The sequence below is a fragment of the Diabrotica undecimpunctata genome, chromosome 1 (genome assembly GCF_040954645.1).
Source record: "Diabrotica undecimpunctata isolate CICGRU chromosome 1, icDiaUnde3, whole genome shotgun sequence".
NCBI lineage: Eukaryota > Metazoa > Arthropoda > Insecta > Coleoptera > Chrysomelidae > Diabrotica > Diabrotica undecimpunctata.
In genome coordinates this window covers 201,614,539-201,630,459 of record NC_092803.1, presented here as the reverse complement: position 1 = coordinate 201,630,459, position 15,921 = coordinate 201,614,539, and the positions used below count along the sequence as shown (strand labels likewise).

The 15,921-nt window shown below is 31.7% G+C and overlaps 2 protein-coding genes across 2 annotated transcripts in view; both read right to left on the bottom strand.

Annotated features, from left to right (window-relative positions):
• rdo (leucine-rich repeat domain-containing protein reduced ocelli) overlaps positions 1 to 15,921 on the bottom strand; it is a 354,658-nt gene that overhangs the window by 39,759 nt on the left and 298,978 nt on the right. The window lies entirely within an intron of this gene.
• Positions 877 to 15,118, bottom strand: LOC140442129 (uncharacterized). Its single transcript, XM_072533210.1, has 2 exons — positions 14,766 to 15,118; positions 877 to 1,085 (listed from the first exon to the last, which is right to left on the bottom strand). The coding sequence occupies exons 1-2, from the start codon at positions 15,065 to 15,067 to the stop codon at positions 914 to 916; spliced, it is 474 nt and encodes a 157-aa protein (XP_072389311.1). The 5' UTR covers positions 15,068 to 15,118; the 3' UTR covers positions 877 to 913.

The following is a 15,921-nucleotide window of genomic DNA, read 5'->3' as shown; positions in this document are numbered from 1 at the left end:
TTTTTTTGGGTATTAGGCATATTCTTGCTATGGCCCACTTTCTTGACATTTTTGCTGTTTTCCATATGCTTTGTATCATATGATGTATCTCTTATTGTAGCCTTGTTTCTCCTGCTTTTATCATTTCCGCTGATATTTCTATTATTCCTGGGCTTTTACTGTTTTTAGTCCCATTTTCAATTTCTGTATTTGTAGGTATGTCTATTACTATGTGATAATCTTCAACTTCATGGATAGTTTTCCTTTCTTTTTCGGTTTCCTTTAACAGTCGTGGAAAGTAAGTTTGCCAATTTCTTATTATTTAACCTGGTTTATTTATTTAGTAATATCCGCCCGTTATTTTTCATGCATGGGCTTTGTCTCTGATATATTATTTTTAATTTGTTTCTTATTTTCTTTTTTGTATTTTTCCTGTTTTCCTTTTGAGCTCGTTTTTGTTGTATTTTTTTTTTTCATTTTTTCATGCTTTTTTAAAGATTTTTCTTAATTCTTTGTATTTTTGTCTGCTACTGTCAGTATTATTATTTATTAAACTTAACAAATAATTAAAAAATTTTAAGTAGCTGTATTTATTCTACCCATAATTCTAGCTCGTGTAACCTTAACTTGCTTGGTTCATCCTGATTTTACTCCATGCAGCCATTGAGTTGGACAGTCTTCTGACTTGCCTGGTTTTCTGTAGGAGTTTTCCATCTCTTAAATGATATATTCCAGATATTTTATAGTTGCTGGACATCTTGCTTACATCTTTCTCGTCAGTAAACCTAACGTACATTCAGTATTTTAAATGGTAAAAGTTGATATTACGCAGAGAAATAGATCTTATACCTGAGCACAAGTATTTTCCAATAAAAACAAACTCTTTTCTAATTGCAATACATCTTTTATTTTTAACACATTGTCATACATACATTTATGCGTATCCATATACTTCAATCATGACTCTTGGATCTGAACGAGGTCCAATTTGTAAGACAACTCGAGCATCTCCTCCTGCCACCTCAATGCTATAGCAAAAAGCCCGTTCTCTTCCAAAGTTAAGAGCTCTGACTGATGATATGCGAGCTCCAGGTATGGAAACGGTCCTAAAAGTTAATAAAATAAATAAAAATATTTCATTATGACAAAGTAAATGAATTAGGACTGGAAGAAAAATAAGCTTTTAAGTTTTAAATAATATATGCCATATACATGTTTTGCTTTTATCACGTAAAATGTTGTGTATTATTTATAATTGTAATTAGTGGAATGTATATCTTAATTAATTAAACATAATGCAATGTACAGGAAATAAAGTGCTGCATAGGAAAGGCAAGAACGGTCTTTAACAAAATGAGCGCCATCTTTAAAAGTCACAGCATATCCCTAGATACAAAAATGAGACATTTGAGATGCTATGTTTTCTCTGTGTTGTTGTACGGGGCGGAGGCATGAACGCTTACAGACACCACTATTAAAAAACTTGAAGCATTTGAGATGTGGCTTTATAGAAGAATGCTGAGAATATCATGAGCAGCAAGGATCACGAACAAGGAAGTTCTAGAAAAATGAAGAAGGAACCAGAGGTTGTGTTTACGATCAAACGCATAAAATTGCAATATCTGGGACACGTTATTATAAATCAGCACCGTTACTCCCTGCTGCAGTCTATATTGTAAGGTAAAGTCAAAGGTAATCGAGGACCCGGTAGAAGGAGAATATCATGGCTGCGGAATTTAAGGACATGGTTTAAGAAAACCTCAACGGAGCTGTTTCGAGCCGCAGCGAGCAAGGTCATGATTGCCAATATGATTTCCAACATCCGAAACGGATAGGAACCAGAAGAAAAAGAAGAAATTAAACATAAACATAAACTATACGAGCCCAGTTGTTCAATTTTTTGGTTTAATTATTTTTTGATATTTCTTGTTTAATCCTGTTCTCCAATTTTTAATTAGTTGCTTATTCATGTCTTCTTTCGCTTTTTCTATCTGTCTTAATTTTGATCTCCTCGTTGGTTTTTTTATACCAATTTCTTAAATATAATTACTATTATTCTGAACCTATTTTCTTGTGGCATTTAAAACTAATTACTATTTAAATGGGAATAAGCCACAATTAAAGGTTAAAGTAAGTTTATTGACGTTTCAATTTCCACTTCGCAAATTGTTCTCAAAATACAAACATTAATCGAATGTGTCTAACAACTCTGATCCATGAGGCCATATTGAGAATACATCATCTACATATCTCCACCAAACAGTGGGTTTTAAATTTTGTTTAGAAATAATATTTGTTTCAAAATCTTTCATAAATATATCGTTAAATAATGGAGATAAACTAGAGCCCACCGCTAGACCAAAATTTGGTTTATAGAATTCACTATTTAATTAAAAATATGTATTATAAGTAAGTCCGTGCAAGCACTCTTGACCACGACGGCGCAGTAGACGAAATTTGGTTTAGTCCCAACCTCCACGCGAAACGCACTGTACTATGCAACGTGAAAATATCGACTTGAAAATTTTTAGTTGTGTTTTTGACTTTGAGGTGTTAACTTCAATAAGTTTGTGTGTTTTCTCCCGATTATTTATTTTATTTATAAATTTTAATAATTTTTTTTCATTTCTTTTTTGTTTTGAGACTAGTGCAAAACAAAAATTACTTGCAGTCTGTTTCAGTTAATTGGTTAATATTTGATATTGGAAAATCTTTTTTTTAAAACTACTTCATATGTTACCATTTACGTTAATTTGAGTTTACATTTTTTTTTAATCTTTGTTTTATATATCGTGTTCTTTTTAACATAAAATTTTACATTTTAAAACTTTTTTAACATAAAAAATAATTTTTGTTGGTAAAAATAGAAAATTTCAATACTTATTTTATAGATACGTAGTTATGCAATCTTAACATTTTTTTTAATTCGTTGTCGGATTATAATTAAATTATATTCTTTTAGTGATTTTTTTATAGAAAAAATAAACATTTTATAACACCTACCGAACATAGAAGTGATATTTTTTTTAATTTATATTTAGATCAATCATAATTGTTTTATCAAAATATTTTTATATTTTCATTTCCTTCACAGAGCTATCATAATGAATAACAGCCGTGTTATTCACAGTCAGGGCCGACATATTGTTTACAATGTATATAATTTTTTGAAAAAGGAACAGGAAAAACACAACACAAAATCTTCGGTTTTAAATATGGTTGTTGAAGCCACTGGAATTTCTAATTAATAAAGAAGGAGAGAGAGTTTCCCAAAATATTAGTTATATGTCTCAACTCAAAATAAGAAATTAAAAATATAAACTTATAAACAATAATTTTGCAATAAATAATAGGGCTTTTTTCACGTTTAATATCGAAAATTAAGTTTAAAATAACAAATTAAAGCCAGTTTAAAAAAAATTGAACAAAAATCATTATAAATATAAACGAAATGCAGATAAAAAAAAAATTTGTTATGCACCGTGCAATTTTTTATTTATTACTCAGTCCAACACTGTAATTTCGACAATTTCGAGGTTGTAGTCGACGGTAGAACGTTTTAGTTTGGTTAGTATAATTGCACTTACAATAGAATCTTCCTGCCTTTACGTGAATTTTGACTCCGCCTTCGCGCAGCTTCATGGTCAAGAGTGCTTGCAAGTACTATACATAATGTCAATAACTTCAATATAGCTGAAATGTTAAGTCTTGATCTAGTTGCCAATGTATCATCACTCTCTAATGTTGACATGATTATATTTAGAGTCTAATTAATTAAATTAAAGATTATTAATTGTATTTTGAGAATGATTTCCGAAGTGGAAATTGAAACGTCAATAGACTTACTTTAATCTTCAATGGTGGCTTATTGCCATTAAAATAGTAATGAATATAATTACTGTCAATATCCTTGATTGTACTATTATTTAGGTATAGTCTAAACTACAAACACAGCTCTAAAATCCAAGAATTATTTAACAGGCTAAATACAGGGGGGAGTAAATAAAATGACTAGTAGCATATGTTTAAAAGTCGGTAGATTAGACAGGTAAAAGTCTTAAAAACGGATAGCAGATCATACAGTTTTCCTTCTTCTTCTTCCTGGTTTATTGATATGTTCATTGTACTTTTTCCGATTGGCGATCTATTTTTACATGTTGATTTTTTTTTTCAATTTGATCATGGATGAAATCATCAAAAGCGTTAACAAAGGAAGGGGATACAAAAATGGGAAACAAAGAAATATAAATACTCTGTTACGCAGTCGACGAAATACTGATACCTTAAAATAAAGACAGTCTGCAAAGACTGGTCCACAAATTTAACATAAAAGCAAAAGAATTTAATATGACAATCTCATCTCAGAAAACTAAAACAATAGTAGTCAGCAAAGTACCAACCACACGTAAAAAAGAAATTAATGGCATAACTATTGAACAACTAATGGAAATAAAATACCTGGAAATTATACTGTCTAGATATGGAGACCTGGACAGAAAAGTGAGAGATCAAGTACAAAAAGCAAATAGGCTGGCAGAATGCCTGACAAGAACTGACACAGCCAAAACGCAAAGGCTACTGGAAACGGCAGAGATGAGAGTACTGAGAAGAATTACAATAAATACGCTGAGAGATTGAAAGAGAAGTAAAGACATTGGAATAAAATTTATAAATGAATGGACACAAAATAGAAACAGAGAATAGAATAACCACATAACCATATTATAAAAAGAAAGAGGAAGGAGAAGAAATTTTTTTTCTATTTTTCTTCTTTCAGTCCACAGGTCTATTTTTTTTATTTTACATCAAGCTTTTATTTTCTCACATTTTACTCTTTTTGGTTTGGCATTTTTCTTAACCAGAAAACAGAACGCTATGAAACTTCAATTAGGCAGTACGTCTCTTTCAGGAATGGCTTTAAATAAAATTAAAACAAAAAAATTGGAATATCTCGGACATATTACACGTGGAGAGAAATACACCTTGCACCAACTGATTAGGCAGGGAAAGATCCAAGGAGAGAGAAGCATAGGGAGGCGTAGAATGTCATGGCTGCGCAACCTGAGAGTGTGGTACGGATGTACATCAAATGAGAAGAAGAAGAATTTATCAGATTCAATTCCTAAGACATTAACTATTTTTCTTACTCAATCTAGGGTATTTTTTATATCGGTGTCCTAGTTGTGATTCCTCTGAAATAAAATTCCTAGATGGGACACCGAGTTTCTGAAAAGAAATCTTTCTTTATAAAGTACTATCTAGTTGTCCTCCGATTTGTATTGAGGGGTACCTTCTTATCTGAAGACGATGGTTTGTGTTTTTGAGGTGTTGAGAGTAACTCTCTGTTTATCATAGGAATGTATACTTTCTAGAAATAAAATTGGCAGTCCAGCAAGGCAGAGCTTTTCAGTAAAGCCTGCATTCCACACTTGATCAAATGCCTTTTGAACCTTTAGGAAGGTGCCTATGAATATTTTGCCTATTTTGTTTAAGAATTTTGGGGAGAAGGTTGCTGTTCCAATCAATGCATTTTACGCGGAGTATTCAGCTCTGAATCTACATTGGAAGCTTAGGATCATGTGATTTTCTACTAGAAATTCTACAAGTTTCTGCTTAAGAAGCCTCTCGTAGACTTTACCTAGAGTGTTCAGGAGAGATATTAGTCTATATGATTTAGTGCAGGTTAGGGATTTTCCTGGTTAAAGAATCATGATCGTATTGGATATTTTCCATGGAGTAGAAAAGTAACTCAGTAAGAGACATGCATTGATTATGTTAGGTAGCAGCGGTATGATTCTCTCTGTTAGTTTTTTGAAGCATCTCCTGTGTTTTCGTAAGATTACAAGATTAACAATATAAATAATCTCTTATACATATTTTAACTCGTTTATTGTAATCTCAAATGTATCGAAGTGGTGTCGTACGCTAAATAAATAAATCTAAAAATTAATATCTTGGTATTCCTAACTTCACTTGGTAGATAATTAGTTTACTTTTGTAATATGACACATTTTTAGTATATGTTTTTCTGTCTACACTGATAAGTACTAAGATCGCAAAGACTTTACAAAAACGAGCAATCATACAAGAAAATTTAAATCCATGATGCATAATTTGTGTCCTTCGCTCGAACTACTCGGTTATATTTGTCTTTTTTACAGCATTTAACTAAGTATATACAGAGATAGTAACGTCGGTGTAAATTTAATGCGCTTAGTGCTGGAGCAATAATTTATATTTCCTAAGCACCTTAACTAGTTGTATAATCAGCAGTAGATAATGTTATATATTTATTGTGACTATAAGTAGCTTCCCATAAACTAGATTACTAAGTAGATATAAACATAAGAATATTTTCCGAAAAGTAATTAGTTTTCTAAATTGAATCCATGATCCAGTAGATAATTTATTTCTTATAAAACAAAAGTAAGGAATTAAGTTTTTTAATGCTGTAAGTGTTTTTTATAACAAATAATAACAATTAAAAAAAACCGAAAAAAACATCTTCATGAAGTGTAATGTTGGTACTAGGTTATGCAGATAGCTGAGGCAGGTATGATCATTAAACTTCATTAATTTATTCTTTCGGATAGAGATTTAACATATTATGGAAACGATACGTTTATTGGTAGTACAACTACATTACTCATTATACCTCTACTTCAAATATTGAGTTACGCCCGTTGACATGACACCGATAAAATATAAATGAATTGATTTCAAATGCACTACGTCCAATTTACATCTAGCAAACTGGGTCAGGGTTTTAGACACATATATCTGCTACATTATCAAATTTAAATTGAGTAAGTTGTATGACCGTGAAATGTATCGTAAGTGGGTGAATAAATAATTTACATTACCAATTATTCTATAAAAAGGGTGTTATTTAAAATTTCCTGTCATCAAAAAGGAAGCAGCGCACTCATAGTTCACAGAAGAAATCCGGAAAATATCGATAATATAGCGTCAAACTATTGGTTGGCTTTGGGGAAAATGTTTCTAACAAGAGAGGTTTTAAATATTTGAGTACAGAGCTTGCAATTCCTGTGAGCCCACTTTTTGCTTCTGATTCACCGCAGGTGTAGCATTACTCAATTTTTTCGCCTTTCAGTTTCGTAATCGTAAAATTAGAGACAGTTAGTTTAGATCAGTAATAAAATAATGACAGTTTTCCTACGGCCAAGAAAGCACTGTCTGAAGGCCGTAGACTGCACCGATAGTAGAATCATGTTTGTTTGTAATTCTTCTTTTCTTGCCTGGACAAGTCTTTTTCCAAAATATGATTGTAATACTTCTAACAACTCTATTTTGTTTTAATAATCATGTTGGTACTTTTTGGGTTTGTAGAAACTTAGACTCAATGATTGAACACAGTATTGTATTAGCAGCAGCTGACTCCTAGGATATTTGTCTTTTTCCTTTCTTTAAGGTAATCGTTGTAAAGTTCGGCGATTGATTTATCATCAATCATCACCAATATACTTTTGCAAACTTTTAGACCTACAATAATAACTCAGAATACTTGAATTTTTTTTACATAAACTTTTGCACTATTCACGAGTTCTGCTTCACATTTCTGATAGTTTCCATGCTTGTCTCTCATTTTAACATTCAGCACACATGTGTTTATGATTGTTTTAAAAAGGTCAAAGGTAAAATTCTGACTTCAAACTTCCAACAGTGAAAAAGCGAATAGCTTAGCAACGCATCTAAGGAACAAGATTCAAGATTATCGATGGTTAATACAATTTGCGTAAATCACGGAAGCTGTCCGGGTGCACTCTCCTCCTTTATGTGCCCTTCCCTCTTCAGAAGTTGGCAACCATCTACTGAAATTCTTCTCTATCTTGTGCCAGTCATATAATTATGCTGGCCTCCTTAATGTCTAGTCATTGGCGTAAGTTTCGCAGGCAAGAGAAATTCTTTTGTTCAATGCCTAGTCTTCCTTTAATCTTTGCTTCAACGATCCACTCCAAAGAATCATACTTATCGTTTCTAAAGATATGGCCAAAATAATCTATTTAACCGATATCAGTAGTTCCTTATCTTATAATATATAAAACATGCAAAGACATTCTGCTGATCGAAACTCTTTTGACCAATATGTGCATCTCTGATTTCCTTACCATTTTTAAACCAAATTGGCTTTCACCAACCAAACTAATTTTCATTTATTCTTGTTCATAGTCTAGAGTGGAGGATCTGTAGAAATAATTTTAGTGAATGACACATAAGACTTATTAAACGTATTAGACACATTTCTGCTTTTTTTCTGATTATTTATTATCAATGTTATAAATGTTAATGTCGATAAATTTTGCAGCTATTTTGTATGTATGTTCTTTTTATTTCGCAGTCTCCTTTCGAAGGTTGGCGATCCAAATGGCAATTGTAGTATTGGAAATTGCTGCACGAAAGATTTCTGTAGATGAGCGGTCAAACCATCTCCTCTGGTCTTTCAGTCACGAGTTCTGGCGTCTTCTAACTGATCTTTTGTCCTGCATTTTACCTTATAATAAGAATTGGAGTACTTCATATCTTTCACCTCTTAATATATGATCCAAGTATTGTATTTTTCTCTCTTTAATTATGCTGAGTAATTCTTTTTGTTTTCTGGAAGAAGAAGAAACATCAACGCCAGAATTGACCATAGACCAGAAATGGCAAAATATGACAAACGCCACAAAAAGTACCGCAGCGGAAACTATAAAAAAAGAAAGGAATAACAAGAAGAAAAACCAGTGATTTGACCAGGAGTGCGAACAAAGCTTGCATCAGAAAGCAATCAAGAGACTAGAGTTACTAACACGCCCTACAGATAATAACAGGGAAGACTACAACAGAGTAGGCTTTTGAGAAGAAAAAAGAAACAGTACCTAGAAGCGCGAATACAGCAGCTGGAGGAGGAACATAGAACCGGTCAGTCTACAGTTTTATAAGGACCTAAAAAAAATTAAGGACAACACGACCAATAGCCCAAGATTTATAAAAGACGATGCAGGGCAATTGCTCACGAACGACGAGGAGATAAGCCGCCAATAGAGAAACTATTTTGAGCAACTCCTAAATACAGAAAAACCCACAATGACAGGGCAATAAAGACAGTACCAGTTAGTAGCCGAACCTGAAATACTAGGGCCCACACTAACTGAAGTAAAGTCCGCAATTTCGTCCCTAAAAAACCATAAAGCCCCAGGACCAGACGGAATACAGACGGAACTACTAAAAAAATGGGGAGAAAAGCTTTACCTTGAGATATATCATCTTATAAAAGAAGTCTGGGAAAGAGAAGAAATACCGAAACACTGACATGAAAGTTGGAAACAATCGCAACTACTAGTGGGTTGCGATTAGTTCGATGTCTACCCCCAGGTAGGTTTTACTATATTTAATAGTATTTTGAAATTTACTATTCGTCAAGATGCTTCTTACAAAACTTTCTAAGCTATCTTGGGGAGCCTTCCAAGCATATAATCTTCCCTTGCACTACTAATGATTTTTCTTGATATAACTGAAGTAGTTGGTCGTTTCTTTCGTTCGTTTCTGCCAGCCGATATTCTCCTAATATGTTTTCGAATCTGCCTTTTTCTACTTAGGCGTTTACAGTAGCAATATCCATTGCTATTGTTACGAACATGCATTTTCGTAGCCCATATAACGGTTGCATGGAGAACAATGATGGAACTACTCAAAGGTTTCGGATGTATCGACCGAGGGAGAGATCAAGCTGTCAAACAAGCGAAATAGAGGTGGACTATCCCAGATTATAGAGGTAGAAGGAGTCGCGGAAAAAGACGCATCTCCTGGTTAAACAATTTGAGAGCTTGGTTTAACTGCACTTCTGCTGACCTCTTTAGAGCAGCGGTATCAAAAGTGCGAATTGCCATGATGGTTGCCAACCTTCTTAGAGGTGATGGCACATGAAGAAGAAGATTCCAGATTATTCTAGTACATAATAATTTGTATATATAAGCAGGGCTTTTATGAGTCAAAGTTAGTTAATAAGATATTTTCGTGCTGTAAACTTAAAAATAAATATATTTATATAAATTAAGAACTGCTTGTTTTATTTAAAAACGGTACACTATATCTATATTAATGTCTATATCATACAGCATATCTTACGAAATATGGGACGAAATTAATCTCATATTTTTTATCGATTACCTATTGCATTTTGTAATTTTGTAACAAAAGCTAGCGATTATAGCTTTTATTTATTAGGGTGTACCCAACACTAGTTTGAAAATATCCCGAAACAACCTCGGACCATCTTAAGGTACGGGTTTTCTCCCTACACAAACAAAACCTTGCAGATCTACACAAGATGTCGTGATAAGCGCAAGTACTAGTTAACATCGAAGATGTCATTCATCTGCGTCATGCAGTCCTTGCTACATACCAATTAACACATTTTAACAAATGGTAAGTGCGATTCTCTTACAAATTGATGTTAATTTATGAGTTATGCTGCTAGTTTTTTCTCTGTTTGCAGTCATATTAGTTTTACTGTATCATTTAATGTTTTAATTAAATGACCAGCTATTTTCAATACGTTCTAGTTACACAAGAAGCAAGCAACGAAAGAAATAATATACACAAACGGATAGTGATGATTAATATGCAAGCTTTTTGTTCGTCTTTGTTCGACGTATTATACTTCTGTAGTTGAAAAAATATGGGAAAAACAATAAGTAGATATTTTATTCATGGAAAATAATATTATGACAAGGATAATTCCACCTTCTTTACATAATTACTTTATAGACTCTAAAATAACATTTAACTAATCACATTTTAATAAATTAAAAGATGAATTTAAGTAAGAATTAAATAGTTGGAAATCTCTATTACAAATGAGAAGGTAGAAAATAAAATAGAAAATTGTTATATATTAATCCAGCATCGGAACAGTGTACACTTTGGAAAAATTATACAGGTTTGGGTGTGGTTGTCATGTTGATGTGCAGCTCCGAATGTCCACGCTGTTATGAATAACTGAATTAAATTTAACCGTTTTATAAGCAAATAAATAGTTTTGTTGATTAGTACTTTATTAAATACACAACATATTTGGCGACGAGTCACAGAAAGAATCCACGTAAAAGTCGAAAAATGTCGTTAATTGGGGCCATTGAATAATTTGATTATGTTTAAAGTGATGTCACATCTTATCTAGAGAGACTTGAGCAGTTGTTTTTATATAATGTACTGAAGGAAGACAAGAAAGTTCCATTATTGATTACTCTATTTGGTGGAGAAGTTTACAATGTCTTAAAAGACTTATTAGCACTAGAACTACTAAGTTCAAAGGACTTAAAAAAGTTCTAACTGAACATAACAGTCCAAAGCGGTTAGTTATCGCAGAAAGGTATAAATTTTATACACAGGTTTTTATAAAAACACAAATCAAGAACTGCAGGAGGATATTAAAAGTTTTGTGTCAAAACTAAAAAGTGTAGCTAAATATTGTAAATTTGGTCAATTTTTGAAAGAATCTCAGACACAGATTTGTAGGTAGTGTGATAACTAGACATCGGCAAATATGCATATTGCATATTTTGCATATTGTGCATATTTTATGCAAATATTTCATATTTTGGCATATTTGTATAAAAGTTTGCATAAAGTGTATAAAAGTTCAGATTTTTATACTGTATTTGAAAATTTTTAAACATACCAATTTATTTCAATGCTTGTATAAAATTTTGTAGTCATTTTAATCAAGAAATGATCTAAGTACGTAATCTCTACAGGTACAAAACATTTACAATTTCAAAGAAGATCAATTTAAGTAGCCCTCAACATTCTTAGAAAGTCTCGGTCACTGAGGCATTCAGTTATTGGATATTCGCTAAGGGTTCGCTCATTTGCATTTTATGATCTAATCCCCAAATCTATCTACAATTTATTGTATCTTAACAGCAGGTAAACGGCTAATAGTTTTGTTCCTAATTTAGGGATTTTCCAAAATCTCCCAGTTTATTGAATTAGGTACCTAAACATTTCTAATTTGATGCTCAGATTTGTAAATCATTTTTGTTTTGATATTCAAAGCGTAAACACTCGTTGTGCGTAACAAAAAGGAAGATTGTGATTTTATAATGCCTAAAACAACCAGTGCTTCAACTTGGATTAAACCTTATAAAGAGCTGTCTATGGATATGGGAAAAATCTACTGTTCAGTCTGTGGCAAAATTGTAAGTATCTAATATTTTCTATTAAATATCTAATATTTCATACATACAGGGTGTTTCCAAATGACACTTACAACGTTTGACTGTAGATACTTCTCGAAAAATTGAACAAAACGATATAGTTAATGAGGGGTCAAACTTATTTACTTTTCGAGATACAGGGTGTTAAAATTAAAAAAAATTAAATTCTTTTAGTTAATATCAACAATAACTTTAAAACCAATAAACGTATTTACTTGAAATTTAGTACTCGTAGGTTGTTTTTAAATGAAAAATAGCTTCCTTTAGTGAGAAAAAATTTTCCATGGTACAATACAATGGTGTGTATTTAGAAAAATTTTTCACCTTTACTTTTTTTTATGAAGTCAGCTATTCTAAAACACAATTATTTTTATTGTAATTGAATTACCAAAAAAAAAACTTTTGTTGAATTTTAAAATAAGTTATATGATGTACTAATGGTTAGTAACAAAAACTAATTTGTGGATTAATACTGCATTTAAAACACTTAGCGAGTGTTTTTTTTTCCAAAACAGTTATTTGATTAACCAAAAACACCTTGTATATTTTTATATTTTAAAGGTTGGGTTAAAATAAAGGTTTTTATTTTTATTTATAGATAGCATGTGAGAAGAAATTTCAGATAGACCAACATGTGAGAACTGCTTCACACATTGCAAAAAAAGGAAAAATAGGAGGAAAACATCAAACTTCAATGGCTAAATGTTTCCAATCTACTTCAAAAAAATTAGATGAGCAAGAAACTTTTAATGAAGACTTGTGTCGCGCATTAGTGTCTGCAAACATACCGCTTTCAAAATTAGCAAATGTAAATTTTAGTTCGTTTCTAAAAACATATTGCAAACTTAATGTTCCAAGTGATCGGTCTCTAAGAAGAAATAATGTGAACGGGCTATACTCGTCGGTGTTAATTAATATTAAGGAAGAAATTGCAGATAATTATTTTTACATATCTGTAAACGAAACCACTGATTCCTCAGGAAAGTATATTGCTCATTTATTGATTGGTGTTCTTAAAGAAGATACCTTACCAAAATCTCATCTTATTTCATGCCAGCAACTAGAGAAAACAAATTATGCTTTAACAATTTCGCGTTTTTTACAAGAAACATTAGCAACTTTTTTTCTTCCGACAACTATTCCTTCTAATAAATTACTGCTTATTTTATCGGATGCTGCTCCTTATATGGTGAAAGCAGGACAAAATTTAAAAATATTTTTCCCAGATTTAATACATGTTACTTGTGTAGCGCATGGATTAAACAGAGTTGCAGAGGAAATACGAAAAAAGTTTCCTCTTGTAAATACCATGATATCCAGTGTCAAAAAAGTATTTCTTAAATCTCCTATAAGAATTCAACTTTATAAAGAAATGCTACCTAACATTCCTCTTCTACCACAACCTATTTTAACGCGATGGGTTACATGGTTAGAAGCAGCTAATTTTTATGCAGATCATTTTGTTAAAATAAAGAACATAATTGATACGTTAACAGATGAAAGTTCCCAATCTCTTTTGGATTCTAAACAAACTTTTCAGAGTAACTTGCTTCAACAAGAACTTTCATTTATAAAATCAAATTTTAGTTTTGTTCAAAAAACAATTACTCAGTTAAAATCACCAAAACTGTCATTGTTCGAAAGTACAGCATTAATAAAGGAATTTGCGTCATGTTGTCGGAACGTTAGAGGTAATATTGGAAAAGATATTTTAAAAAAATTTGAAGCTACTATGGAAAAAAATAAAGGTTACCATATTCTTTCTGAAGTAGTCAGTGTTCTAGCTGGAAATATTTCGGAAACAATTAATTTAAAACCAAATGTTTTGGTTAGTTTGAAAAATGCTCCCGTTACATCAGTTGATGTTGAACGAAGTTTTTCCATATATAAATATATGTACTCAGACAGAAGCCACAAGTTTTTGTTAGAAAATTTTGAACACCACTTGGTCATTTATTGTTACCATAATTCTAAATAAGTTTATTCATACTTAAAAATGATGTAGTTACTTAAAATAAATGTAAATCTTAATGAATAGTAGGAAATATTTAGTTATGTACACTTTTTTTTTTAAATAAAATTGTTACTATTTTACAATTTTTTTATTTATTTGTATGCATATTTTGTAAAATATTTGCATATTTTCGGGTAAACACGTGCATATTTTTGCACATATTTTCTACATTTTTATTTGCATATTTGCCGAAGTCTAGTGATAACTGACAGAAGGTCAAGTTAGAATGATGGAACAGGAAAATGTAGCTGCAATTAAAGAAAGGGTACATAGAGTAATGTTCAAAAAGAAATAAGCTACCATTAAAAATGATGGTCGTTATCAAGCTGGTAGAAGTTATGTCCATCATAATTAATCAAAGCATGGTAATGTTTCAGTTGTAATAAAGTGGGACATAAATGTTCTTAGAAGAAGTTCTTACAAGATATTTCTGGGATTCTTGTCTTCATTAGAACACAACAAATATTGAAAGTTTTAAAATTTGTCATTATTTCCCAAAGATAAAAACAAAATTACATTAAATAAATAATAAAAAGATATGAAATATTTACCAAATTAATTCCTGTGCACCAGAAGACCTGCTATTAAGTATGACAACCTCTCTAACCAACAGCTGATCTCTTTGGTCTCTATTCCTAAAAACCAGATCACCATAATTGCCACCATTGTCTTCTATTTCTTGCAATTCATCGGCTAATATTCCCTCAAAAGCCACCCCGTCCGAATTAAACTCGGGTGGCGAGTAATGTTTTTCTGCTTGGATATATTTCAAATCAGTTTTGTATTCAAAAGCCGCAGCCCTCCAAAATGTATAAAGGGATGCCAGTAAAAGTATTTTTGTGTACCCTGACATGATTTGTACGTTTTGTAGGTAACTTTGAAAGTTTTGGTTTGATTTAGATTTTTTAGCGCGCGTTTCAATTTATGTGGAGAATTTATTATGCCGGTCACGATCCAACGATAGTTGGATCGTGACAAAGACCATCGTGACATCGTGATATACTAAAATTGTATTTTTAGGTCACCTTTTGTTTACATTTAAATAAATATATCATCAATTGTTGATAGGGGTATCTTTTATGTGAGTAACGAGTTTGTATTTTTTATTATGGGCTATTAAAATAAACGTTTTTCAACGTAAAAGTCTTTTACCAGAAATATTAACTTTTCATATGTTATTATCATAATATTAATTCTCTTTTTCTTTCTCTATATCTTTATTTTTGCAGGCATTCTTTGGTTTTCCTCTTCTATTTCTTGCGGAAACTTACATATTATCAAATTTTTGTATTGGGCGATAAGCCTCTTGATGTTAAAAATGATGAAACCACCTTTACTTATGGCCTCTCCTTTTTCACACCAAGTGATAACTTCCTACACTTCCCCCACATACATGATCATTCCTAATTTTATTGGTTTTCTGACTCCACTATTCCATCTAAGCATTGTCATCTCCACCACATGTACTCGCTATTTTTTTAACTGCCAATATGTAGTTCCGTACATCATAAATGGTTTTTTGTTTTATATAATTTTATTTCTTGGCCACTTGTTTTGTTCCACTTCGTCCATCCCATCCTTATTATTTTGCACAAATCTCAATGGATTACCACGGTAATAATAATAATGGACCGGGATTACTCTGCAATACCAATCCATTATTACTGACTAAAACCATAGACCACCATTATTACTGGCTTAAAAAAA

Excerpts from the sequence above, each read along its gene's own strand:
- LOC140442129 (XM_072533210.1), bottom strand. The coding sequence starts at position 15,067 with ATGTCAGGGTACACAAAAATACTTTTACTGGCATCCCTTTATACATTT. Across the intron at positions 1,086-14,765 it reads GGTGCACAGGAATTAATTTG|GACCGTTTCCATACCTGGAG; the intron begins GTAAATATTTCA and ends ATTAACTTTTAG.